The 23,184-nt window shown below is 44.3% G+C and overlaps 1 protein-coding gene across 1 annotated transcript in view; it reads right to left on the bottom strand.

Annotated features, from left to right (window-relative positions):
* The window catches only part of dntt (deoxynucleotidyltransferase, terminal), an 83,320-nt gene that overhangs the window by 7,223 nt on the left and 52,913 nt on the right, over positions 1 to 23,184 (bottom strand). The window contains exons 9-10 of the mRNA XM_053875462.1: positions 19,925 to 20,173; positions 19,144 to 19,227 (exon numbers count right to left, since the gene is read on the bottom strand). Coding sequence (XP_053731437.1) covers positions 19,144 to 19,227; positions 19,925 to 20,173 — 333 coding nt within the window. The remainder of the gene's footprint in view (positions 1 to 19,143; positions 19,228 to 19,924; positions 20,174 to 23,184) is intronic.

Genomic DNA, 23,184 nt, shown 5'->3' with positions numbered 1-23,184 from the left:
ATGGGTCCCTCCGACGCTCCCTCATGTCAAACCTCACACAGCTGACTACTGTGTTGTGCCGCACACTGTCCGCAAAGTGACAGAATCTCAGATGCCCCATCTCCTGTGCCAACACTGCGACAGAAATAGTCGTTGATGAACTCTTCCTTCTTATCGTTTTCGGCCTCACATTTGTCTAAACAAACCGAAAAAAAAAAAAAAAACATCCAGTCATAGGAAGCTCATTAAAATGCTGAATACGGACAGAGTGGCAGCAGATTTCCTCAACTACTGTCTTTCGCAGACATGTACAGAAGATTAAGGATTTGAGAGATTATATTTCCACAGCAGGCAGTCGTTTATTTTATCGCAACATCTAGCCGCAGGATTAGCGAATTATTGGTGGCAGTTTTTCCTGGTTTCCTGATAATAGATAATGTGCACAGCTTATCTGCTGAGCGGCCGTCGCTCATAAGGAATGTCTTTCACCTCCAGCTGTTTGGTTTTCTATTTTGCTTCACTAATTTGTCAGCCCAAATGGATCTGTTTGACCGGTTGTTCCTGGAGGGGAACTGTGGTTCCGCCATTATGCCACCATCAGCATTTTGTCATACGCTGATACTGTTACAGTTGTTTAACAGTGCGATGAACAGCGATGACTATGTTGGCTCAAAGGGAACACACAGCTTTTAGATGCCCAACAATGTCAAACCTTTTATTTTGGAGCTGAGGCTGTCATGACGGCGGACTTTTGCACCATTTACAAATCGTAATTGTCAAGCAATGTTGCGGCAGATAAAAGTAATCTGACTACTCACTACTGACTACTGCCTTAAAAGGTAACTTAGTTACTTTTAGGACTACTTTACTACTTTACTTACAAGTCATTTTGCAAGTTACATTTAACACAGGGGATATTTTGAGGTGGAGTTTTTATATCTGAGCTAAAAGCGGTTTCCTGACCATGAGTCAATGTTTTATTTTGACGTACTATATTAACACATTGGACCTAAAATGGCACACAAAAAAAAAACTAGTATGAAAAAAATCTCTCCATGTGAAAGCCATAAACATGAATATTTTTTCTCTTTTTTCATGAACGTTCAAAAATTTGCAAAACACACCACAATAGCCCAAGTCACAGTAGGAGAAAGCAAATATAAATATTTTGTTTCTAGAAAATAACGACAAAAAAGTAACGCACAGTGACTTGGATAAGTGATTTTAACCCGATTCCTGAGTTAGGAATTGTAACGTGTTTACTTGTTACTGAAAGTAGTGCCTACATATGAGTAAGTGAGTAACATATTACAGGCCTCACTGTTGCTGTGTCACAATACCTCCGTGTAAACACAACATCAACATCGCAAGTCAAAACCTGACGAATAAAATCGGAACAAAAATGACGCCATTAGCGCATCAATGCTACAGTATCTCCATGCGTAATCGATGAAACCAGATTGTGTTACCTGTGTGACCAACTCACTGGCGGGACATTAATAGCATGTAAGTTAAAACTTTACGAATGATATTCTACAAAAGACAGTTTGTTGGTTTGGTCGTAGCCATTAGCATGTCAATGCTATCTCAGGAAATAATGGCCCAACAAGACCGTCCATATTGTCCTAGCATCTTGTTGGACCCCCTTTAGTTGTCAGATGTCTAAAGAACACAAAATACCTCCCTGAACGTGAACAACAACTTTCCTATAATGATTATTAACAATGAATTTTGAAACATCAACTTATCATTAGACCCTTTCTTGATCAGTCAATGTCAACTCCAGATGAAAATCCAATGTATGGCTGCCATTTTGGTTTAAATACAATTGTGTACAAGCAAAACAAATATATTAATGAATGACTATCTTTTTTCTAACTGCATGAAACCTCTCAACATTGCTCCTTAAGTGTCTGAGAAGAGCAGCTGTGACCAACCTCAATATTTCCCTTCAATGGTGGACAATGACCAGTTTGGTCTTGTGGATCCAGAAACCGGCCTTGTGATTCTGGTTCGAATGAACAAATCCTGGGTCAAAGGATTGATAGGCAGTGCCTGCAGAAGCCAGGTGAACTCCTGTGGCATGACGCATGAACGCAGCCTTCCACAAACCTTCTCCCATTCTGCCTCATCAATAATGAAGCAGGAATCTTCAGCGGGTTTCATCCAACTCCTCCTCTGCTCTCATTCTGTTCCGTCCTTCCAAAACTTCAGTCGACTCATTTCATCCTCGATATTGTGATTGAGATAATAGCGCGTTTAATTCCATTTGCCTGGTGCTCGCTAAATGGAATCTATAAATACATTTCCATGTTCATTTCCACCCATTAAGCATTGGCTGTGGGTGGAGGGATATGTGAAGGCCATGCTGGAGGTGGCGGCGCTGAAATGAGGGTTGTAGGGAATGAAGTGGCAGAGCTTCAGTTCAAACAACGGACGGATAATATCCATGCAATTAGACTAATTATACTCGTGGTATTCATGGGAGAGGTTGAAGGGGGAAGTCGTGAGGAGGACTGAAGCAGTTTGAAAACCTCAAGGTGACATCCCAGCTTCACACAGCCGAGACATTTCAGATCTCATTTTGGAATGGTGTCTATGCTTCATTGGCATTGCTTCCAGGATTGTATGGATAATTCTACGTGGCCTGTGCCCTCTCAGTTCTGCCATGGAAACACTTTGTCTGAAACTATATGGAGGACCTGAGTTGTAGTCAGTGTCATCTCGACTCATCTGTTGCCTCGCAAACTAGCTTGTTTCTTTCTTGAACATATGTCTCACTTAGCAACCCCAACATGAACATTGGATGTTTTTCCCCCATTGAAAAGAAACTCACGAGAAAGAAACAACTTGTTGAGGAACTTCGTGCCAGAGCTGTGACAGGATGATCGCAGTGGATGACTTAACTGGGTGGTGACCCCCATTGAGGCTTAAAGGCCCTATGCTCATTCCATACAGATCCAGACGGAGCCTTCTGTCTGTGCTCTGTGTTCATTTTGTCAATATTTTTGTATGTTTCCACAAAGCTAACAGATAGCAGTAGCCCCAGAAACCGTTGAGGTGTTGCTGTTGCTACCCAATACTCTAATTGAGACAACAATAACAATGGCGGAAATTCTCCGTCCTCCAGTCGCACCACCAACCACCACCTCCTACAACGCTGCCTCTGTTTCTTCTTTTGTGCAAGAGGTACATTATCAACACTTCTTTTTTTTTGAGTGAATGTAGAGTGTCTGCTGCAGGTGGCTGTTCCTCTATGTGTGTGGCCGCTGCATGTGGGAGGGGTTGCCGAGTGAGTGACCAGAAGTGAAGAGGTGCCCGGTGCGTGTCCAGCTCTGAATGTGCGCTTCTGTGCAGTTTGGCTGTGACAAAGTCATAAACCAAGTCACGCTCTGTCCCAGACTCGCCTCATCGCTGTCCCAGCTCCAGCCCACAACAGGACATCAAACCCTGGAGTGAGCGCTCCAGCACCTCCCCTGTGACACTCTACCACGGTCCAGTGCGGAGACAGGAAAGGTTTTACACCTCAATATGAAGAAAAAACAGTCAGTAAATGTAGCTAACACGACATGTCTGCATACAGAGGCTGCGTTATAAACAATAACAAAGCGCACATTATGTTTTTTCCAGCCTTTTTCGGGGGCTTTCGAGTTCTGGATTTTCGTTTGAAATCAGAAGAAAAAATATCTTGAAATTTTTGTTTGAACTTCGATTTGTTCGAATTCCGGGACGTTCGAAAACTTAGGTACCATATTTTTTTTAATACCAGTGCTTTTTGAAATCCAAGATGGCGGCGCCCTGTCCGGCTGCTTCGGCTTCGGTAAGACTTAATCGGCAATCTCGCATTTAAACCAATAAAAGTTAAGCGAAACAGTGCAGGAATACTATATGACCGACAGGATATTATTAATCTGAGAGCAGTCAGTAACTTCAATACCGTAAGCCTGGAGACATTGACCACTCTACACGACTTCGGATCCAGCGGTCTACAGAACAGCAGAGTCTCCCCCCAGCAGACGCCATCACCGGAGCCGCACCCGGCTACGTCTATTTCGTACTTTACATCACTTACTTGGACTTTCTTTGCACTTATAATAATAATTGTACAATAATATAATATCATGTAATATAATAATTTTGCACTTATTTGTATTTCATTGTTTGATCCGGATGCCAAGCAACATTTGGGGACCTGGGCAACATTTCGTTGCCCGGGTCTCACTGTCGCGTTTCATTGTGCAATGACAATTAAAGGAAGTCTAAGTCTATTGGTGCACAGCAATGCCAACGTAAGGAACACATGGATGTATGTGATCACTGACAGTGAGAAGAACGGGTACATTTTCTTATATATAGGGAGTATAAATGGGGATTAAAACAACTGCAAATAGTGCTGGAAGAGCAAGACTGTCCCGTCGCCTCTGAGTCACTCACCATTGCATCATGGAGTCTCGGAATGAAATCCAGTTTCAATGATGCCTCCTGGCTAAATTTAACCAGTTGGATATGCAATGTTTGAACTTGCTTTGACTGATAATTGGGGTCAGAGCCCGCCACTCACCCCTGCCGACACTGAGACCATAGTTGTGAGCGAAACGCGTCAAGGTGCTAATTCATCCACGTTTGACCACAAGCGTTCAGCTCTCCATCACTTCCCACATCAGAGAATTGAAGGGGAAGCTTGCTGTCAAATACATCGAAGTGCTCACAGCTCCGTCGACCCCCACCATCTGAGCAGTGGATGAGTGGACAATAACAGGGCAATTGCACTGGGCTTTGGGGAGCCGTCGTTTCATGCAACGGCTCGGAAGGCGGCGGGTTTTCTTCCTGGCGGATGGGAGCCACCCACAATGAGGGACCCTTGTCCGCGTGTCGACAGAGAGAGGGAGAGGTTTAATTTAGCGGATGGTGGCACATGGCCCCTCAGGGCGACACATATTGTAAAACACACTGGCGCGCTCATACTTCACACGCCGTGACAGACAAGCGGGCTGTGGAAGGAGCAGCTTCTGTCCTCCAAACATCCTGGCTGAGCTGGGAAATCAAATCTATAAAAAGAAGTGTTCGTTGAGGGAGGCGGCTCAGATACGTCTGCAAACCTTTAAACTCCACACACTTAATAGTTCATGAGAATAACCGTGAAGACCAAGTGAGTTGTCAACGGTCAGCACTTCTGCAAGTAGAGCAAGCGCCTTACAAGTATTTGAATATTTAAATGGTGACATTTATCTCTGCCACTCCAACAGAAGAATGCGCCGAATGAAAAGTGCTTTTTGAATCCACTTATCACAGAAATAACAATAATAAACAACGATAAAGAACATTTTTTTTAAATGTTTTTTCTTGTTGCCATTTGCGGCAAGACCGATTCCAGCCGGGAGAAAATTGAAAGTAGCGAACCCAGGCCTCAGCAATTACACCACAATAAAATTAAACCGCGCCAATTAAAGACTGCACTCCGCCATGCTGTTTCCATGACATACCTTTAGCTTCGCTCTCGCTCCACCGCCGATTAGCATACGCATTAATGAATGCTAAATTATTCCAGCTTGTTGCCCGTATTTTCACGCAGCAAATCCAAGCAGGGAGCATAATCAAAGTGCTAATATAAGACACGCACCCAGCGGTGTTCCGGGCGTCACGTTTGGATCTAAACAGACGAGATGAACGCAGGTCGAGCGACACGAGCCAAAGGGAGGATTTATTCCCCCTTTTTGTTTTACAAGAGCACAAACAACAAGCGACATTTTATTAGGCTCTCCAATTGAATTACTGGATGAAGAGTCGTGCTCTTTGCCTCAGTGCTCTATCTCCACTGCCAAAACACAGATGCATATTGTGGTTGCAGTCTAAGGTAAGTCTGAGTCAGCTGCTTGTTGCTGTCTTAAGCTGTTTCATTGCTGGTTGGGGAGGACCACTGCAGAGTCAGAGACACCCAGCTGATTTCTTTCTATGATCACGAAAAACCTCTCTGCTTATATGAACACCAAGAAGTGAAAGTGTTTTGTTTTGAAAATGTATTTTATCTTTTAATGTCTTTACTGTTGCTGCTGTGACAGGTTGAATTTCCCCACTGTGGGAAAAATAAAGGAAGTCTAATGCACTCTAATCTAATTCAAGTACAGTGGTAGCTCGGTTGTCGACCACAATCCGTTCCAGAAGGCCGTTCAAGAAGCGAATTGTTCGAAATGTGCATCGGTTTTTCGCATTACAATGAATGGAAAAAGAACTAATGCGTTCCGAGCCTTAAAATAGTCTTTTGTAGGAGTGAATGTAGAGTGTCTGCTGCAGGTGAGCTGTTCCTCTATGTGTGTGGCCGCTGCATGTGGGAGGGGTTGCCGAGTGAGTGACGTCTCTCCAGAAGGGAAGAGGTGCCCGGTGCGTGTCCAGCTCTGAATGTGCGCTTCTGTGCAGTTTGGCTGTGACAAAGTCATAAACCAAGTCACGCTCTGTCCCAGACTCGCCTCATCCCTGTCCCAGCTCCAGCCCACAACAGGACATCAAACCCTGGAGTGAGCGCTCCAGCACCTCCCCTGTGACTCTCTACCACGGTCCAGTGTGGAGACAGGAAAGGTTTTACACCTCAATGTGAAGAAAAAACAGCCAGTCAATGTAGCTAACGGGACACGTCTGCATACAGAGGCTGCGTTATACACAATAACAAAGTGCGTCGTGGGTCAGCTGATTGTTCCGCGCATGTTATGTTTTTTTCCAGCTTTTTTCTGGGGCGTTCAAGTTCTGGATTTTCGTTCAAAATCAGAAGCCAAAAAAGGTATTTTGTTCAAACTCCGATTTTCCGAATTTCATGACATTCGAAAACCGAGGTGCCACTGTATATTCTTTTTAAAAGAAGAGTTTAGATTCTCAGTTTGAGTTGAGCGTTGTACATTTTCTAATAATTCACATGTTAAACTGCTGAAGGTTACAGAGGGACGAAGTCAAAAAAGCTCCAATCCTCATCCAATTTTATATTTAAAAAAAGAAATCTATATTTCTATTATATTGATGGCGGCATTTACATTTTTCTTTGTGGGAATAAATCTTGTTTTGAGTCAGAGAACTTCCAAATTCCCTCTGTAACCCAGGTGATAATACTGTGGATGTGTTGTCCAGTCAGCCTTCTGTTTGGCAGCACACCACCACCTCTACACCAATAGAGTAGAAAGACTGATCTGATCTGGTATAATCAAGTAGCTAATAAACTGCACACCAAGATGGCCGTCGTGCCATTTGACGAACTCTTATATTTTATCATAATTTATCATATAAATTAATTACAGAAGCAAAGTTCTGTGGGTGAAGGGGTTAATTGTTTTTAATCATAAGATCTGAATTCTATTTTTTTAATGGAGAACAGGTGGTTAATTAAATGAAGACTTTCTGAATAGATGAACACAGTCACGATTCTGCCATCACAGAATTCACCTCCTTTGTTGAAGTACTGTGCTTGTGCTTCAGTGTTGTCTGATTCAGATATACAAATTATTGTGCAACAACTTTGCATAGGTTGTTACAGGAAGTCGACTTCTACTGTGCTGTGCTGAGGTATGAATTCCCCACTCGCTCTGTCCCTCACCTTAGGTTTTGTGAGAGCAAAACTGTTTGGAACAAGCCCAAACACCATAGAGAGCCAATGATGGGTGTCAAAAAAAGCCTAATGTTGTTATCACCGTGGGTGCAAACAGGGTGATGCTGATATAAACGCTGTCACTGTGGGTATCCATGTCATCACTGCAGGCCCAACCACATCTCAACCCGGCAGACAATGAGACCCTCGCCGGGTCCGATGGTCACGCGCCAGTGTAGAATGAAAGATATGATTGTGCGATTGTGTAACAGCATTATTGCCTAGAGACATTTTGGCAGAAGAGAGCGGAGATATATATCCTTCTAACCAGACACAGCTTCTCGCATTCACACATTGCCTTGCTCCTGGAACTTTCACAGTTGACAGAAGGCTTCCCACCTCATCGAGAAGTAGCGCATGAGCAAACTTGAGTCACTGAAAATGCTGCGATTTACTTCGACAGTATTAAAAGTGTCATCATCAAAGACACCAGAGGGGACCGTTGCAAGGAGCCAGAGCTCCGAAATGTTCCGCAGAAGATTCAGCCATAATGGCAAAACTGAACATATTCATGCAGATGCTTGTATCCAAAGATGATCGGGAAGGGACGGGAAAAATACAGTAAAACAGTATACAGTATACAACAATATACGATATAAAGTTCCATGTCAACAAAAGGAAATAGACAAGCTGAAAAGTTCAGGGAAGAAGCAAAGGAAATTGTCAAAATAAAAGTAGATCTTTCAGTAGATCTCAGCTCTGAATGATAAAGAAGATCACAAAACACAGCATCAATCTCATTGGACGGAGAGAGAATACTCAGTGCCAGAAGACATGGAAGCTGTTGAGATCACGCGCTTCACAGAGGACCTAAACAAGAACAAGGTGGAATATAAGACCATCACCCATCTTTGTGAAATTCCTACAGGAAGTGATGACGTTTTTCATCACTTCCTCAAGGTTCTCAACACTGCATGGCTGGCCAGAAACGTCATTGTCAACAGAAGGTTAATAACAACAGGAAGAAGAAAGTGCCAATGAGAAGGAGGTTCATGGAATTGAAAGCAGAGGCACACATTCTCTTCCCCGAGAAGCTGTGGGTTCCATGAGGGTAGTGTGGTTATCTACCAAACTCCAGAGGTGGAATTACATGGCTACTGCCGCATCATTGACCGAGCGCTACACGTTCAGAAGCCTTCTGAAGTCATGAAGAAAGGTCAAGGAAGCAAACAACACGGTCAAAAGGATTCATGATTCACTCACATGCTAAAGTCTGTGCTATTACTTTATTCAACTCTCTGCACTTACATTTATTTACGGGACTATGGAAATCAAAATGGACTTCAATGTGAGACACCTTAACCTGTGGCACAAATGATAAGAACTGTTCTTCTCTCTGCTCTTTTTCGATCGCTTAGATCAAGCCGATGATGAAAGAATGTTGTTGTATGTGACAAAGAATAAGGGTCAATGCTACTGCAGGGAGGGGAGGGAACTTGCCTCAAAACCAAGGAAGGATGGACGGAAAGATTCAGTCTCATAGTTGCAGAATATTGGAGTCAGAACATTAAGATCAATGTAGCAATGGTATCCAAGGCAGACAGAGCTTCTTCCCTGACCCGTGATCATATACTGTAATTATACTGTAAGTATAATGTAATATGGTCCTATCCTCAGTGGTGTTCATGTAGAGGCTGCAGCTACAGAACTGCGGAAGACGAACCTGTCCTGCATCAACCTCTCCACCTGCCTTTTGTCTCTCATCTTTGGCTACCACAGTCTAACCTAGCTACCGATTTAGCGTCTGCTCTCGTCTACTATCCCACACGGAAGCGCGAGCAACAAGTACGACCGTCTCCTCGCATTTGCTCTGATTAAAAATCCCCGACTCTCCTGCGCGAGCTGCCACTCAGCATTACAAAGACAGGAGTTGCGAGGCTCCCACAAAAGCCGCACATTTTCTTCCTGATTTTGCCAGTCAAAGGGGCTTCGGAAGTTTGTTCATCCCGGGGATTAGCTTTGATCAGGCTGGGTTTGGACATTTCTCGTGCAGCTGGGTGTTAGACAAGCTCAGACAGTAAAACCAAAGCAGAGGAATTGACTGGTGAATCATATGTGAGGACTTGGGCAGTGAGTTTTCAAAACGCCCACCATCTACAACAAACGTTTAAGATCTCTGAAAGAGAACAAAAATGTTCGAGGGAGACTTTCGGCAAAAGATATTGACAAGCAAGGCCACTCCGCGACAGTTCAGTGTCTCACACTAGGTGCTAACCAGTCACTCTTTTCCTCTCGCAGCACCTGACACACGGCTCTTTCTGGCAGCCAGATGGAAGTGAAGCAGCAGCAGGTGCCACGGTAAAGAGGCAAACGTCTTCCTCCATCCAGTCGCAGGAATGTGTCGGCGAAGGAAAACAGAACGTGTCACAAACAGACACCGGCGAGAGGAAAAAGTCTCAAGTGTGTCGTTGCACTCCGAGGTCACAAAAGCAATTAAGTCACTTTAATAACGAGGGTGGGTGAGGGGGAGGGACGAAGAGTTTTAATCTGCTGATTTACATAGATGTGTCCTCTAATTTATTGGCGCCTCAGGAATTTACTGTGGTCTCGGATTCTTAACATTTACTCAATTATACGAGCAAAACTCATGCAAGCCTGAAGGACAGTCACATTTCACTCTGAGTCACGCTCAACACTTGTTTATTCACTTACATAAAGCTTCTGTCGGTACAAGATGTCACACGTGGCATCAGTTCTTATTTTCACCAGCAAGTTTAATGACGTTGTGACCTGAGAAAACCATTAATAAACAATATATAAAGGAGCTGAACAGCTGACTGTAAATGTCTGACTTACTTAAAACGCAAACAGTAGACAAAGAGCTCCTAGATCACATGAAAAAACGTTGGTTAAAGGGTGGAAAAGTAGATTGGAAAAACTGAATACAATTCTGAATTCAATAAATATAACAAAACTATGTCTAATATCACTAATTATATATTTTATTTAAACTCCAAGGAAGATACAAGAAAAGTGTAAATGAAAATGTTCTCATAAATTTTCAAGACTGCTTCAACAGGTGCTTTCATGAACAGTGTTTACTGTTGGGGGCAGCAGCATCACTTTCTTTATCATTTTTTCTTTCCAAGAACTTCTCCATAGTAGGTAACTATCACAGATCTGCAGCTGTCAGGTCAATTCACTGACACACTACTGCCACCATACGAGGCTCATGTATTTAAACTGAGCGTCTCACGGCCCAGAGGTGTAAAACAAAAAACTTTTAGCGGCCCTCTAGGAGATGCTTGCGGCCCAACCATGGGCCCCGGCCCTGTGGTTAAGAATCACTGCTTTAAAGCTTAACCTCTCTAGCTGGTTTCTGCACAGTAATGTGAAGAAAAAATGTCTGCCTTGCTGCAAAGAGGTGGAGAGGACGGTGCAGTTTCATCGATTGTAAATGTTTTTGTGAATGTAACCTGACTGATGCGGCGACATTGCAATGGAACAATGGCGTGCGTCTTGGGCCGACAGCACTAGGATCAATGAGAGAAGTTTAAAACTTGAAAAGCAACACACAGTAGCCATGGAGAAGAAAGCGCCGACAAAGTCACAAATCCTTCAGATGGTTTGTCAATTCACCAATGTTATATGCTCACAATCACATAGCCTCTTTGGCAAAGGTTTGGAGCCCATCGATCTTGACCATATAAAAAGAAAAAAAGCATTGTCAAGCAACTGCTGTTTTCAAAGCATGATGTACTGTACATGCAAAGTGCCTTTTCCAGGTGAGGGAACGTTTCATTCCAGCCACAGCGAGTGCTTTGACCTCTTCCATATCTTATGTTTTTATTCATGACTCCCTGTAGGCCAGAAAAGATTGCCCATGTCTGCAGCTGCAGTTTGTCAGAGTCAAGTAGAACAAATATTTTGAGTCAAAGGGACAAATTCATGTTTAAATTCCTGCCTCTATTCATGCTGGACGGGCTGTTTCATTTCGGCACGCTATAAAAATGTGGCTTGAAGTGACTGCCGCCGACGAGGCGAGACTTTCAGCGTGCAAAGCGAAGGACCCGGCACAAAGCGAGGCATGAGAAGAATGGAAGCGACAGGATGGTTCCTGCAGACGCCTGGGCATGAGCGGGTTGGTCATCTAATCAGCCTTCACAGTGGGACGACTGCATCTGTCGGCATCAGCGATAAATCATATTGACAGCTATTGCCTGACGGAAGGAGGGGGATGACGGAGCAGGGATGTGAGTGGAGGGATGGAAATGATTTGGGAGGAAGAGATGGCACGGAAAAGAGAAGGTTCGTTTTACAAAACAACTGCTGCAACTTCCCATGCTGCAGACACAAGCATCCTTTTTAGAATACAAGATATTCCTATAGCGGAGTGGGCCTCTCAGGTCTGAGATAGGACCCCTCTGCCAGGTGCCGACACCGGGAGACAGCAGAGCCGCTTCATGCTTTTCAAGCTCCGGTGGTAGTAGTACTACATGGTGGCACGCCAACGTCATCCAAAATGAATCCTTGTTCTGTCAATGGTGAGAGATGAGAGAGGTGAGGTCTTTGAATCACATTTCCCCAACCAATGACCTGTGATATTCTAGGTCCTCAGAAAGATGTTAGCCGTCCGCGTCGCATGTTGAGGGACAGTCGTAAAATTGAATCCCATGTTTGCCCTCCCCCTACATTTCTTGATTTTGGTCGGGGCTGGGATGAGGTCGCACGGGGGAGATGAGGTAGTTCAAGAGCAGAACGCCAAGAACTACCATCCCATGGACAAATCCTGAGCCCGCCATTTTGGATATGTTGGTCCATCCTGAGGAGCTCTGCTTACGGAGTCAAGAAACTCCTTGGAGGGGAAATCATGATTTCGTTGAAACCCAACCGAAGGCTGAGTTCTGCGTCACTATGGGACACTAAAGTCCACTTGCGATCACCAATTTGTTATGCCTTTGGTGTGAAAATGCAGAAGTAAGAGGAGCGGATACTGTGCTATGTGCGGTTAGTTCCTAAAACAGCTTCCTACTGTAATAATGTGCTCTGGGTTTGTCCAACTGAAAGGAGGCAGATACTGTGGGGAGTCTACAGCTGTTGGTTGACCAGGAAACCACACAGCATTCCATACCAAGAGCTTCTGCTGACCTGACCTTGGAAAAGTGGATGTAAATAGACGGGTTTTTCTCATAAACACCAGACTATGTGTGACCCTGCTTCCAAGCACAGGTGGGACAGAGGAAGTTGAGAAATTCAAGACAGAACTTTAGTGGGCGAGAAACTATTTCTGATTCCTACTTCAATTTGACATTTAAAAATGAGTATCTGTCAACTATTTGTAGCATCCAGCTTTCCTTCAGTGTGCCTCTCAACCACCCTGATGTGGATTGTTGCACTCCAGTTGTTGAAGGATTTTTAGCTTTAGATTCTGATCTGCGATACTCTTCTGTTGACGACAACTTTTGTCCACGTTTCAGAGGGGAGTGCAGCCAAACGGTGTCCAGTAGAAAGCGTAAGAATGGACCTTCATGTCGGTAAGTGGGCTTCAGCGCCAGAGCCAGGACATCGACGCTCACAGCCTTTTGACCAGAACCTCATTAATCACCCTCCTACATGTGACAAAGAGTAATTACCCGCCAGGAACGACGCGTCCCTTCACGCTCGCACATACATGAAGGTTCGCATTGAGAAGCAGGACGAGCCGGAATGAATTAGATTTACATGAGCGTGTTCTATCATAGGCACTTGACCCGTGGGGCTGCACGCTCACACACGCGCTCCAAGAGTTTCAAGGGTAGAAGTCAGCGCATGTAGAGCAGAGTGTTTTCCGAGGGGTCACGGATCCCTTCCGCCCGGCGAGGGAGTCCGTCCGTCTTGGGATGATGAAATCCTCCAGCTGTCCTCATTCATCAAAGCAGCTACACGTATTAATTATCACAAACCTTCAGACGTACAGCAGAGGACACACACGTTCACGGGAAGAGCAGGGGAGTCGCTCGCTCTGCCAGCCGACCGCAACTTCAGTTAAAATTCAGCCGCGGTGCCCGGATGCTGATGTAAGTGCCTGGAGCGCTTCAACTCAGCAGTGTTTTCCGAGGTGAGCCAGACGCCACTGAGGCTTCACAGACTCATCGCTGCAGCAGACCTGGCTTCATCTGGACCTTTAAACTCCTGCCTCCTCAACATATGTGATAACAAAGCATGAGGAAAAAATCTGAGGAGCAATACTGCAATTGTAATTTAGAGAATATTCTGAACTTCTATCTTGGATATCTAATAAAGGATCAGGTAAAGGAAAAGGAAAAAATGTGTTGCTATGCTTCACATATATATATATATATATATATATATATATATATATATATATATATATATATATATATATATATATGTAATAACAATTCAGAGGTGTAATCTGGGAAATTAAAAACAAACTAATCTCAAAGGTTTAAAGGAGTAAAGATATTAGTGATGGGTAGCTCAAGTTTCATGACACAGTATTGAAGGGTTGATGAAGTTTCATGAAACACTGTCCTGATTTTCACAGGTCACCAGATGGCACTGTCTGCTGTGCAGTATTTAGATTGTTTCAAAATCTACCCATCACTAAAACATAAATATGACATGAAAATATTCATTGAAAAAAAGTATGTCACTGAGTATGAAATGATGAGTAAAAAGAGGAGAATTAATAGCAACACACACACCCACTCAGACACACAAACTCGCATGGAAAGAGACACACAGGCAGATAGATACTTGGCGACGCAAACACCCCACAAAATCCCACATAAAAGGAAACACATTTGGACACACACAAAGACACGCATTCCAAATCCACACCACACACACTCACAAGGAGACATACAAGGTCGCAGCTGCAACACACACACACATACACACGCGGACACAGAAGCTTCAACACAGACACGCACATCAAAAGTCCTCCTCTCTCACTGTGGAATGAGTTTTTTAAATTACTACTTCGGCAAAACATCAAAACATTTCTAGGCCTCGTTCAATCTGGTTTGAGGCCACATTCAAATTGTGTTTTGGTTTGAAATGAGGCATAATCACACGAGTCAGAGCCTCTCTGGAGCCGCCTGATGACATCATCAGTAGTGGACAGACTTGGAGGGAGTCTTCACAAGTCATAGAAGTTCCTCTTGTCCTGAGTTGAGGATTTAGAATTTTGCATTCAAGACAGTGGTGGAGGATGGAGCGTGTATAGAAGGCTGTATTAAGTGGTTTGTTGAGCAGCACAGAGCCTGTGGTACTTGTCATTAAAAACAGAGAAGCTCCAAACTAATCGTCAGCTCGGAACATTGAAAAGATCCAGATGTGTCTGATTCAGGATTTCACTGAGGCCACTTCACTGCGTCAAGAGTCGAGTATTTATAGCGCTATTCAACAGCGACAAAGAACAGCGTTCGAGAGTGTCTGCTGGTCCAGATATATTCACCTCTTTTCATTTCATACCGTGTCTTCTTCTGACATCATCATATAATGTCAGGAAAATGTTTTTTAAAAAGATATTGTCGTGACATTCACACACACTTATATTTGTACCACTATCTTTGTGAGGACATTTCATTGCCACAATGCTTTCCCCAGCCTCTCACTCTAAACCCAACCATCCGAAACAAATGGCTAAACTTAACCAGGAATCTGATTCAAACTTACACCGAATTACATTTGACATTATATTATACATAGTAACCGCGTGGGGTCCGGCAAAAGGGCCCGAGACTTTGTTCCCTAGCATTCTTGATACTCTTCAATTGTGCGTCCCTTTTCTGCCGCCTCCTTGGTTTCTTCCTTGTTTGTTTTCTGCCCTTTCCCATCAGCCTTTGTGCTTTGTGTGAGAGTTTTTAGTAGCTCACCTTTTGTTTTCTCTTGTTGGCTTTTCTTCCTCCTTTGTGTGCATTCCACCACAGAGCGTTTTTCGTTGTTTGGGCCTTGTGAGTTTATCCGAGTGCGTTTTGGTTGTCCCCATTATTTAGTCTTGACTGTAGTGATGGATAAATGAGGCATCATGAAGTGTTTTCACACAATGACACACTATGCTGATGCTGAGTTGATACTGTGTCACTGAATACTAACACCTGCTGGACATTAAAAATCCGCCGGTGCACCGTTCTCGCGGGACCCATCACTACGTGACTGTAATTCGCCAATTTTCTCTTTCAGGTTTTTCCCCCATCCCTGAGTGTTTCCCTCGCTCTGCCTTTTGGTGGCCTTAAGTTTCTTGTGTTGCCCTGTTTTTTGTGTCATCTGCCCATTAAACCTTGTTAAATTTAGACTCGTTTCTGGTCCTCTGTAAGCCAGCAGCAATATTAGCGTTTGGATCTGTTCTCCTGAGCCACCATGACACTAATCTTTGAGTTTGAATAGTTAGATTTTCCATCTGTCACTTCCGTTTTACCACACACTCAGTTTACTATCCCTTTGTTCTCACTGTTTTCTCAGCCATGCATAGATGTTTCTGTCTGTGATGTCTGAGTCTTGTTTCTTCTCCCCACTGACCGGAGGATTTCAACTCTCACCTAAGTGAGATTGCAGATACAAGTTTTACAAGGTTGCCTGGACTTTCTTGAGACACTGTAGAAGCTGAGGCATCCAGGAGAGACTCGCAGCAGAACACCCGCTCCTCCACAGACACTCACTTCCCCTGCGGGACAAGTCCATGATGAGGGGTGTGGGTTCTTTAGAACCAGGTCTCGGGCAGTTTACTTTGGGAAAATAGATGGGTGGACCAAAGCTTGGTAATAGAGCGAGAATAAAAAAGGTTGTGGTGAAAGACATGATATCCTGCTAACCTGCCAAAACAAAATCAGCGATTAGCCTTCAGATTTAAACGCTCCAGAAGGCGCTTGTCGGGTGAAATGATTCAAGGATGTCCCTCAGGCCTGTCTCTAATGAGAAGGAGATCATTAGTTTTAGTGTCGCTCTCTAATCCTTTTTTCAGCGTTAGATTATGAGTGGGAGACTGCGAGTCCCGCTGTCGCCCACAAGATTAGACTTCTCTAAGTGACCGTCGCTGCGTCTCACTCCACATATTTCTCCTCTAATCTGACATCGATCCTCGTCTCCGACACCAGTCGCACAGAACCGCCGGCCAATTAGAAGAGACACTAAAAAGATGAAGCTGCCATTATCACTTTGTCTCGCGCCATACGTCGGCCCAATTAATGACCACAGCAGCAAAAATATGAGCGGGGGGGAGGGGCGCTGCTGGCGGGAGCCGGGCCCTTCTCTCCTGCCCACAGCAAAGCCAGAGCAGTGTGAAGGCGCCGCGACAGAACGGGACACTTCATTGATCTTCATTATGGTAATTATGGTTGCGATATGAAACACGGGTTCATGGTTGTCGCCTTCTGCTGACCTTGAAAGTGTGGAACGCAGCGGCACCGAATACAGAGTAGTTAGACATTAAATCGGACCTATCATGGGTCAGGTGGTGTCACCTTCCTGCTCAAGCACAACTTCCTCAAGCTACCAGATGCAAGTGTGTGTGTGTGTTGAAGTGTGTGTTCCTCCTCCCGTCCACCCGGTGCACGGATGGCTGCTCTGTCAGCACAGCTCGCTCTGCATTTTAATAAACACCAACCAAGGCGCGGTTCTGTATCAAATCTGACTCCGGAGCGCTAACCAGTGACCCCGCTACGCTGACCTGCGTCCCCAGAGAGGACCTGACAGGATGTTACACTGACAGGCGAGTCCCTCCTGTCGATCAGCGGCGCGCATCTCACCCCTGTCGGCGCACCGACTAAGAGCCATCAAAAGTGCATGCAAAGTGTGGTCGCAGGGTTTGGGATAAACACTGAGACGGCTGTCGTAAAGATGGATGGCTCCCTGGTATTATTGTTCTCGTCCTGTCAGTAACGGAAAACCTTCCTCCGCGGAATAATTGAATCCTCCAGCTGAGCAGTCGTGTCAATCTTTTTCGAGAGTTTACGCTCAGATGCTTCCAGGGGCGTCGTTCGCTCTGTGGCGGCGATAAATCACAGGAATAGTTTGAAACAAAAGTGACGGCCGTCACTGACTATCAGCTCTTCCTTGATGTTTGAGACAGAGCCAAAACATTATGGCCACTTTATGGATACTGCATAGCCATGCTTCTGTACAGGGAAACTACATAGTAAGCACTGTTGTTCAATGCTGCATAAACTTCACTCAGCATGGGAAGTTTGCATCCGATACTGGCGACAAATGCAGCCTCCAGCTTTGCATGTGACCGGGAGACGTGCGGAAGCTCGCTTCTCTGAAACATATTGGATGTCGGTTGCCACTTACAACCCCTTACATGGCTCTGGTCCTCAGTGACAGTGCTGGAAGTCACCTTGACTAAAACTCTGACGGGCTTTAAATGAATGGATCCTAACCCCAACCTCCATCTTTATTCAGGTGTTGCACTGCCGTGGATGGCAGAACACGTGCTTCAATTGAAAACCTAATGCGCCTAATTCTCTTGCAGCTGGAAAAACATCTTGAAATGTGAAACTTTACACAAAAAAATTGTTTCTTTTTCATTTGTTGGTGTCACAGAGCTCATTTTTCCCCAAGTTAAAAATAATACAAAAACCAAGGAAGCTTTTGGACAAGACAACATTTGTGTATCTTCTCACAGGTAATGTTGAGTACACCTTTTGGAAAACAAATCATTTGTTAAATAAATTCATAACTTGTTGACAGCCCATTATGATCAGTCAATTGCTTGTGAAATTTGCGGACCATGCTCACAAAAATATTTCCAGCAACTTTCCAGTTGTCACAACTTAAGGTTGACGTCTGCCGCATGTTCAACTGCACAATTCCTAAGCTTTGACTGATGTACAGGACAGCCAGTCAGATGACTCTTATATAGTGTGTAGATCGAAAAAAAAAATCTGGTCAAACTTTATTCCAGCTATGGAATGTCCTTCAAAAAACTGGAGACGACCAACAAAATGTATTTATTCTATCTGCCAACTTTGTTGCAAATGTATTTTTCATCATTGACATATTTTATCTGTAAGTTATAGCTTTTTCACCAAACTTTTTTGTCTCAAAACATTTCTCATATTATATCTAAAGAGATGAGCAACAAAACTGTTGAGCGTTAAGAGATCAGCGGAAAAGAAAACAGCTTTGTGGAAAACACAAAAATGTTTCATTGCCAATCTGTTATAGTTTTGACATCCACTCCTCTCTGCTTCCAATGAAAAGTGACTCTATTCAAAACCTATTTCACTTTATGACTTATTAAAAATAGCTGCAGAATAGTTTTGACCAACATCTCAGCTTTTCAGTTAAAATGATTAACATGTGAAGTGTTTGCTAGACAGCAGCGTTTCCTCTGCACCTTCCTTGACAGTACCATCGTAATTGGCTCCAGCAGAGATTGATCTGAAAAGTGTGATGTAGAGCTGGAGTAAATTAAAGATTAACACATCCTCTGTTTTCAACTGTGCGACGAGACCTGCCTTCGAGTGTGAAAGTGCCGTGTCGACAGCTGAGAAGGTGATGAACTACTTTCATCATTGAAACTTCATCTACAAGCAAGAGTTGTGGAGTCGAGTGTGTGTTTTAATGATGGCTTATATCTTGAGTCGTACCTTTGTTTTGTCAAAGAGCCCATGATTGTCCAGAAGCATCCGCCGCTCCTTCCTTGCGAACCTCCTCAGGTCCCTTAAAAACTGCTGTTGAGACAAGAATTGAATCCTAAATTTAACACCTGTGTGGAAGCAGGTACATATGACAGGTGAAGAGATTGAGAAGGGAAACTGAAATAAAATTCAAACCTCAATAAAAAGTCGACTAAAATATTTTTTTCATATCAGACAGGTTAGACTAGTGTTTGTTTTTGTATTTAATGATTTTTTTAGTTCAACTTCATGAACTTCAAGGTTCCCTAAATGCGCCGTTGAGCAGGTTGTTGCTGTGTTTGCAGGATGAATTGGTATGTATGTGTGTTGTCTCTCGTGACGGGTAGGTGAGGTTTCATGACACAGTATTGAAGGGTCGATGAGGTTTCATGAAACAGTGTCCTGATTTTCAGAGGCCACTAGGTGGCGCTCTCTGCAGTGTGAGTGTTTGGACTTAAACAACTAATGCAATGAAACATCAAATCATTTCTAAAGCAAGAGCGCCATCTAGTGGCCTCTGAAAATTAGGACACTGTTTCACCAACCCTGCAATACTGTTTCATGATACCTCTTCTACTTATCAGTGGTTGTCTCTTCTGTAATGCATTAGCCTCCAAATATATGTCAGACTAACACAAGTCCTTTAATCTGAGGTTCCTCAAAAAATGACCACTAGATGGTTGCAAAAATGCCCCCAATAAGATGCTGCTGCATGTATTCTCCGGGTTCTAGTATCCGACATGAGCCCTACCTTTGAGCCGGTCCAGCCCAGGAGGGCGAAGGCATACCGGTCGATCGGTGGAGACACCAAGTCCACGCGCACTGCCCTCCACCCGCGGTCGTCCCCCTCAGCCCTGTGGAGACCACCGTCCACCAGGCTCCCATCCAATCGAAGAATCAGGAAACACTTGGCAAAAAAGTCCATGGCCTCAAACCTGCGACACGGCAGCTTTGAAAGGTCAAAGGTGGACTCCTGGTAGTCACAGAAAAGCAGAATCCCCTGCAAAGAGAAATTACATTTCCTACATTAATGACCCCCGAGATTCATTCTTTGAATTTTCCTTTTATTCGTCAACCTTTTTAATATGGTTTAGTTCTCCTGAAAGCAACAGGTAAACGTCCACAACCTTCTCTTTGTGGCTGTGAAAGAGGTGAATCAGAATATTTGGGGCTGCTCTGGTGTGAGAATAGAACTTAGATAGAATTTACTGAAATAGAATTTACCGGCCAGGACAGATGACTTTTCACTAAGATGAAATCCTTTTGACTTTGCACTGGTTAAATGACAAACTTCTTCAGCTGCTCTACACACGCTGCACCGCTGGCTACTGTGATGATGCCAGACTCAAGAAAATTTGTCATCTAAGAATAATCACGTCCATTTTCTTTTGCTTTTCTGAGGTTTGGCTGCCTCTGCTCAGACGCCTCAGGTACTATCAGGTGAGGCGTCACCCGAGAGCAGTGGTTCTGCCCTCTGTCCTGGATGACTCAGCAGAGTCGAGTGAGTCTGGTTGGAGCAGAAACCCTCTGGATGGAGAGCTTTTGGCTCAGCTCTTTCTTCACTGTGACAGACTGATCCTCCTGTCTGAAGCCCCTCCATTGAGCCGTCTGTCAACCTCTAGCTCCATCCGTCCCTCACTCGTGAACAAGACAGGAGAAGGATCTCCTCCAACACGGACAGGACATGCCTCGGTCTCTGACTCAGAGCCCTCATCCTGGCTGAGACGTGCAACAGTTACAGTCTCTGTCTGCTGGAGCAAACAGCTCTGCATAATCCGCTAAAATCAATAATGCGATCTTGAAGTCTTCAAAAATTGGATGAGGCACTCAAGTGAAGTCTTTTGAAAGACCTCGGGCTAAAATACAGAGTGGAGTCGCTGAGTTTCTGGATTCATATTCAAAGAGAAAGACGGTAGAAACTCGCTTCTCTTCTCTTTAGAAATCGTGTTTCCTCCACTAATGGCTCCACTTAGCAGACTCGTACAACCTGACCTTCACAACACATTAGATATTGGATTTTTGATCACATAAATTCAACGTTCATTCTTGTTGGCATGTGACCCTCAAAAATAAGTCAGTCCTAACCTTAACCTTTTCAAGGTGGAGTTCAGTGCAGCACAGTGATGTTGCCATAACGACAAGCGTGTTGTTGCCGGAGCAGGCTGAGGGACGTGAGTCAGCACTGCTGGCTTTCAGAAGGTTTAGTTTCATTATTTTCGTTGCATAAGGGATTGATATTTGCTGTTCGGTGATGAATCCAGAAGAGAAGCAAACATGATGTGTGTAATGGAGCTTGTGCAGGCAGACACTGCTGTCGTGGCTCAGAGCAAAGGTAGTCAGGAGAAAGGACCTCTTGGTGAACATCTGCTCAGACTTGTCATCGGTCCAGTTTGAGCCGACAGCGGGGAAAATGCGGATGGCGGAGTGCAAGGCTGGATGGAGACGTGCCTCCAGTCTGCGATGCTCTGGTAATGGCCCCTCTCCTTAGATAATGGAAGTCTCCAGCAAGTAAGTTGTCATGCAGAGTGGTGAAGTGTGAAAGGAAAAGAGGCCCGCTGATGAGAAACAAAGCCATAAGTGGAGAAAAAGCCCGGGCGTGGAATCCGGGGGAGAAGCAGCCAGAGCAGGGTAGAGGCAGAAATTGATTTCCTCTGGGCCTGACTCCGGCTGATTATGCTTCTCCCTGAAGCGAGAGTTTTAAGGCGATTAAGATTACAAATTGTCTGTTTAATTCTAGTGCTCGGTGTAATTGTTGGGATACGAGGCTCCTCTTGGTGGCTATAAATCTGCGGCCCTCTCCTTAAAGAGCAATAATTGGGAGAGCAGAGGCAGAAGGAAGCAGCTCGTCTTGTCCGGGCCGATGAGCGAGGTTAAACACCAGCCATAAAGCATTATGTCAGCAGAAGTAAAAAGTCTTAAGTGGAGTGTCCTGACTGACCTGGAAGACGCATCAGACAAGGACCTGGGAGGGCACGCACAGGAGGTGTTGGGGGTGAAGAGACAGAAGTGACCTGTTTGGTACCGACTCACTAATTATCGCCCGGTTCAACCGGCAAAATGCCCAGCAATGGCCGCCGCCTCAATTAAAGATAACCATTCACCCCCGCAGTAACAGGCTGTGTTCCGGCAGTTCATTTTCCCTCAGTTGCAGTTCGACTGAGGTCGCTTCATACCGAGTATTTCTGAACTTGGAATGTTACGAAATATCTCAATTTCTCTTCCAGCTTCTTCCAAATAATCTATATGTCATTTCTGGTTCATGAAATATTCACCTTTGGTCAGAAAAAAAATAACGTCCACCCATACTTACGACCACAGCCAGCAGATGCTTATTGTTATTTTTTTATTCAATGTCTGGCACCAACGTGTACGACAGTTACGGCAGCACAGTATCCCCGCATCTCACTCTCACACAGCCATCTACCACTACAGTAGGACCTATAACCCTCGCGTTGGCCATTTTGAATAGCATTCAAAATTGGTCGGAACCGATCCCGGTCGCAAGTTGGATGTTACTTGTATATACTTACTTGTATATGCATGCACTTCCAATGTGGTCAGTAAATAGCAACAAAGATGCAACAGTTAAACATGAAGTCCAACGCACCTCTTTATGAGCGCTTGTCTTGCTCCCTCAGTTCATGTACTGTCATTTTAGCCAAGGACACCAAAAAGTCTGTCTTATTCATCCAGGAGAGGTTTATTGGTGTTTTAGTGCCTGGCAAAATTACAGCGTTCACATCTTCAGTGAAGAGATGCTCAGATTCTGAGTTCAAAGTTCAGATCTAGGACAGGTTTGCTGTGTTCCAGAATTGTCGCAACCCCCGAGCACACAAATCAAGATGGCTGCTTGGAGTGTAAATGACTAGTGCTCTGGTAATATTGCATGTATTTGACTTCCATAACATATTTTTTATCCTATATTAATTCTATATCGATGTTAGTCTAGTGTAACTTAACATGCGAACTCCAACGCAGACTGTGCTAACAGAGGCTAGCGCTAGCATGGTC

The sequence above is a fragment of the Synchiropus splendidus genome, chromosome 9 (genome assembly GCF_027744825.2).
Source record: "Synchiropus splendidus isolate RoL2022-P1 chromosome 9, RoL_Sspl_1.0, whole genome shotgun sequence".
Taxonomy (NCBI): domain Eukaryota; kingdom Metazoa; phylum Chordata; class Actinopteri; order Syngnathiformes; family Callionymidae; genus Synchiropus; species Synchiropus splendidus.
Note: the sequence above shows the minus strand (reverse complement) of the source record. Positions and strands in the feature narration are given on the sequence as shown.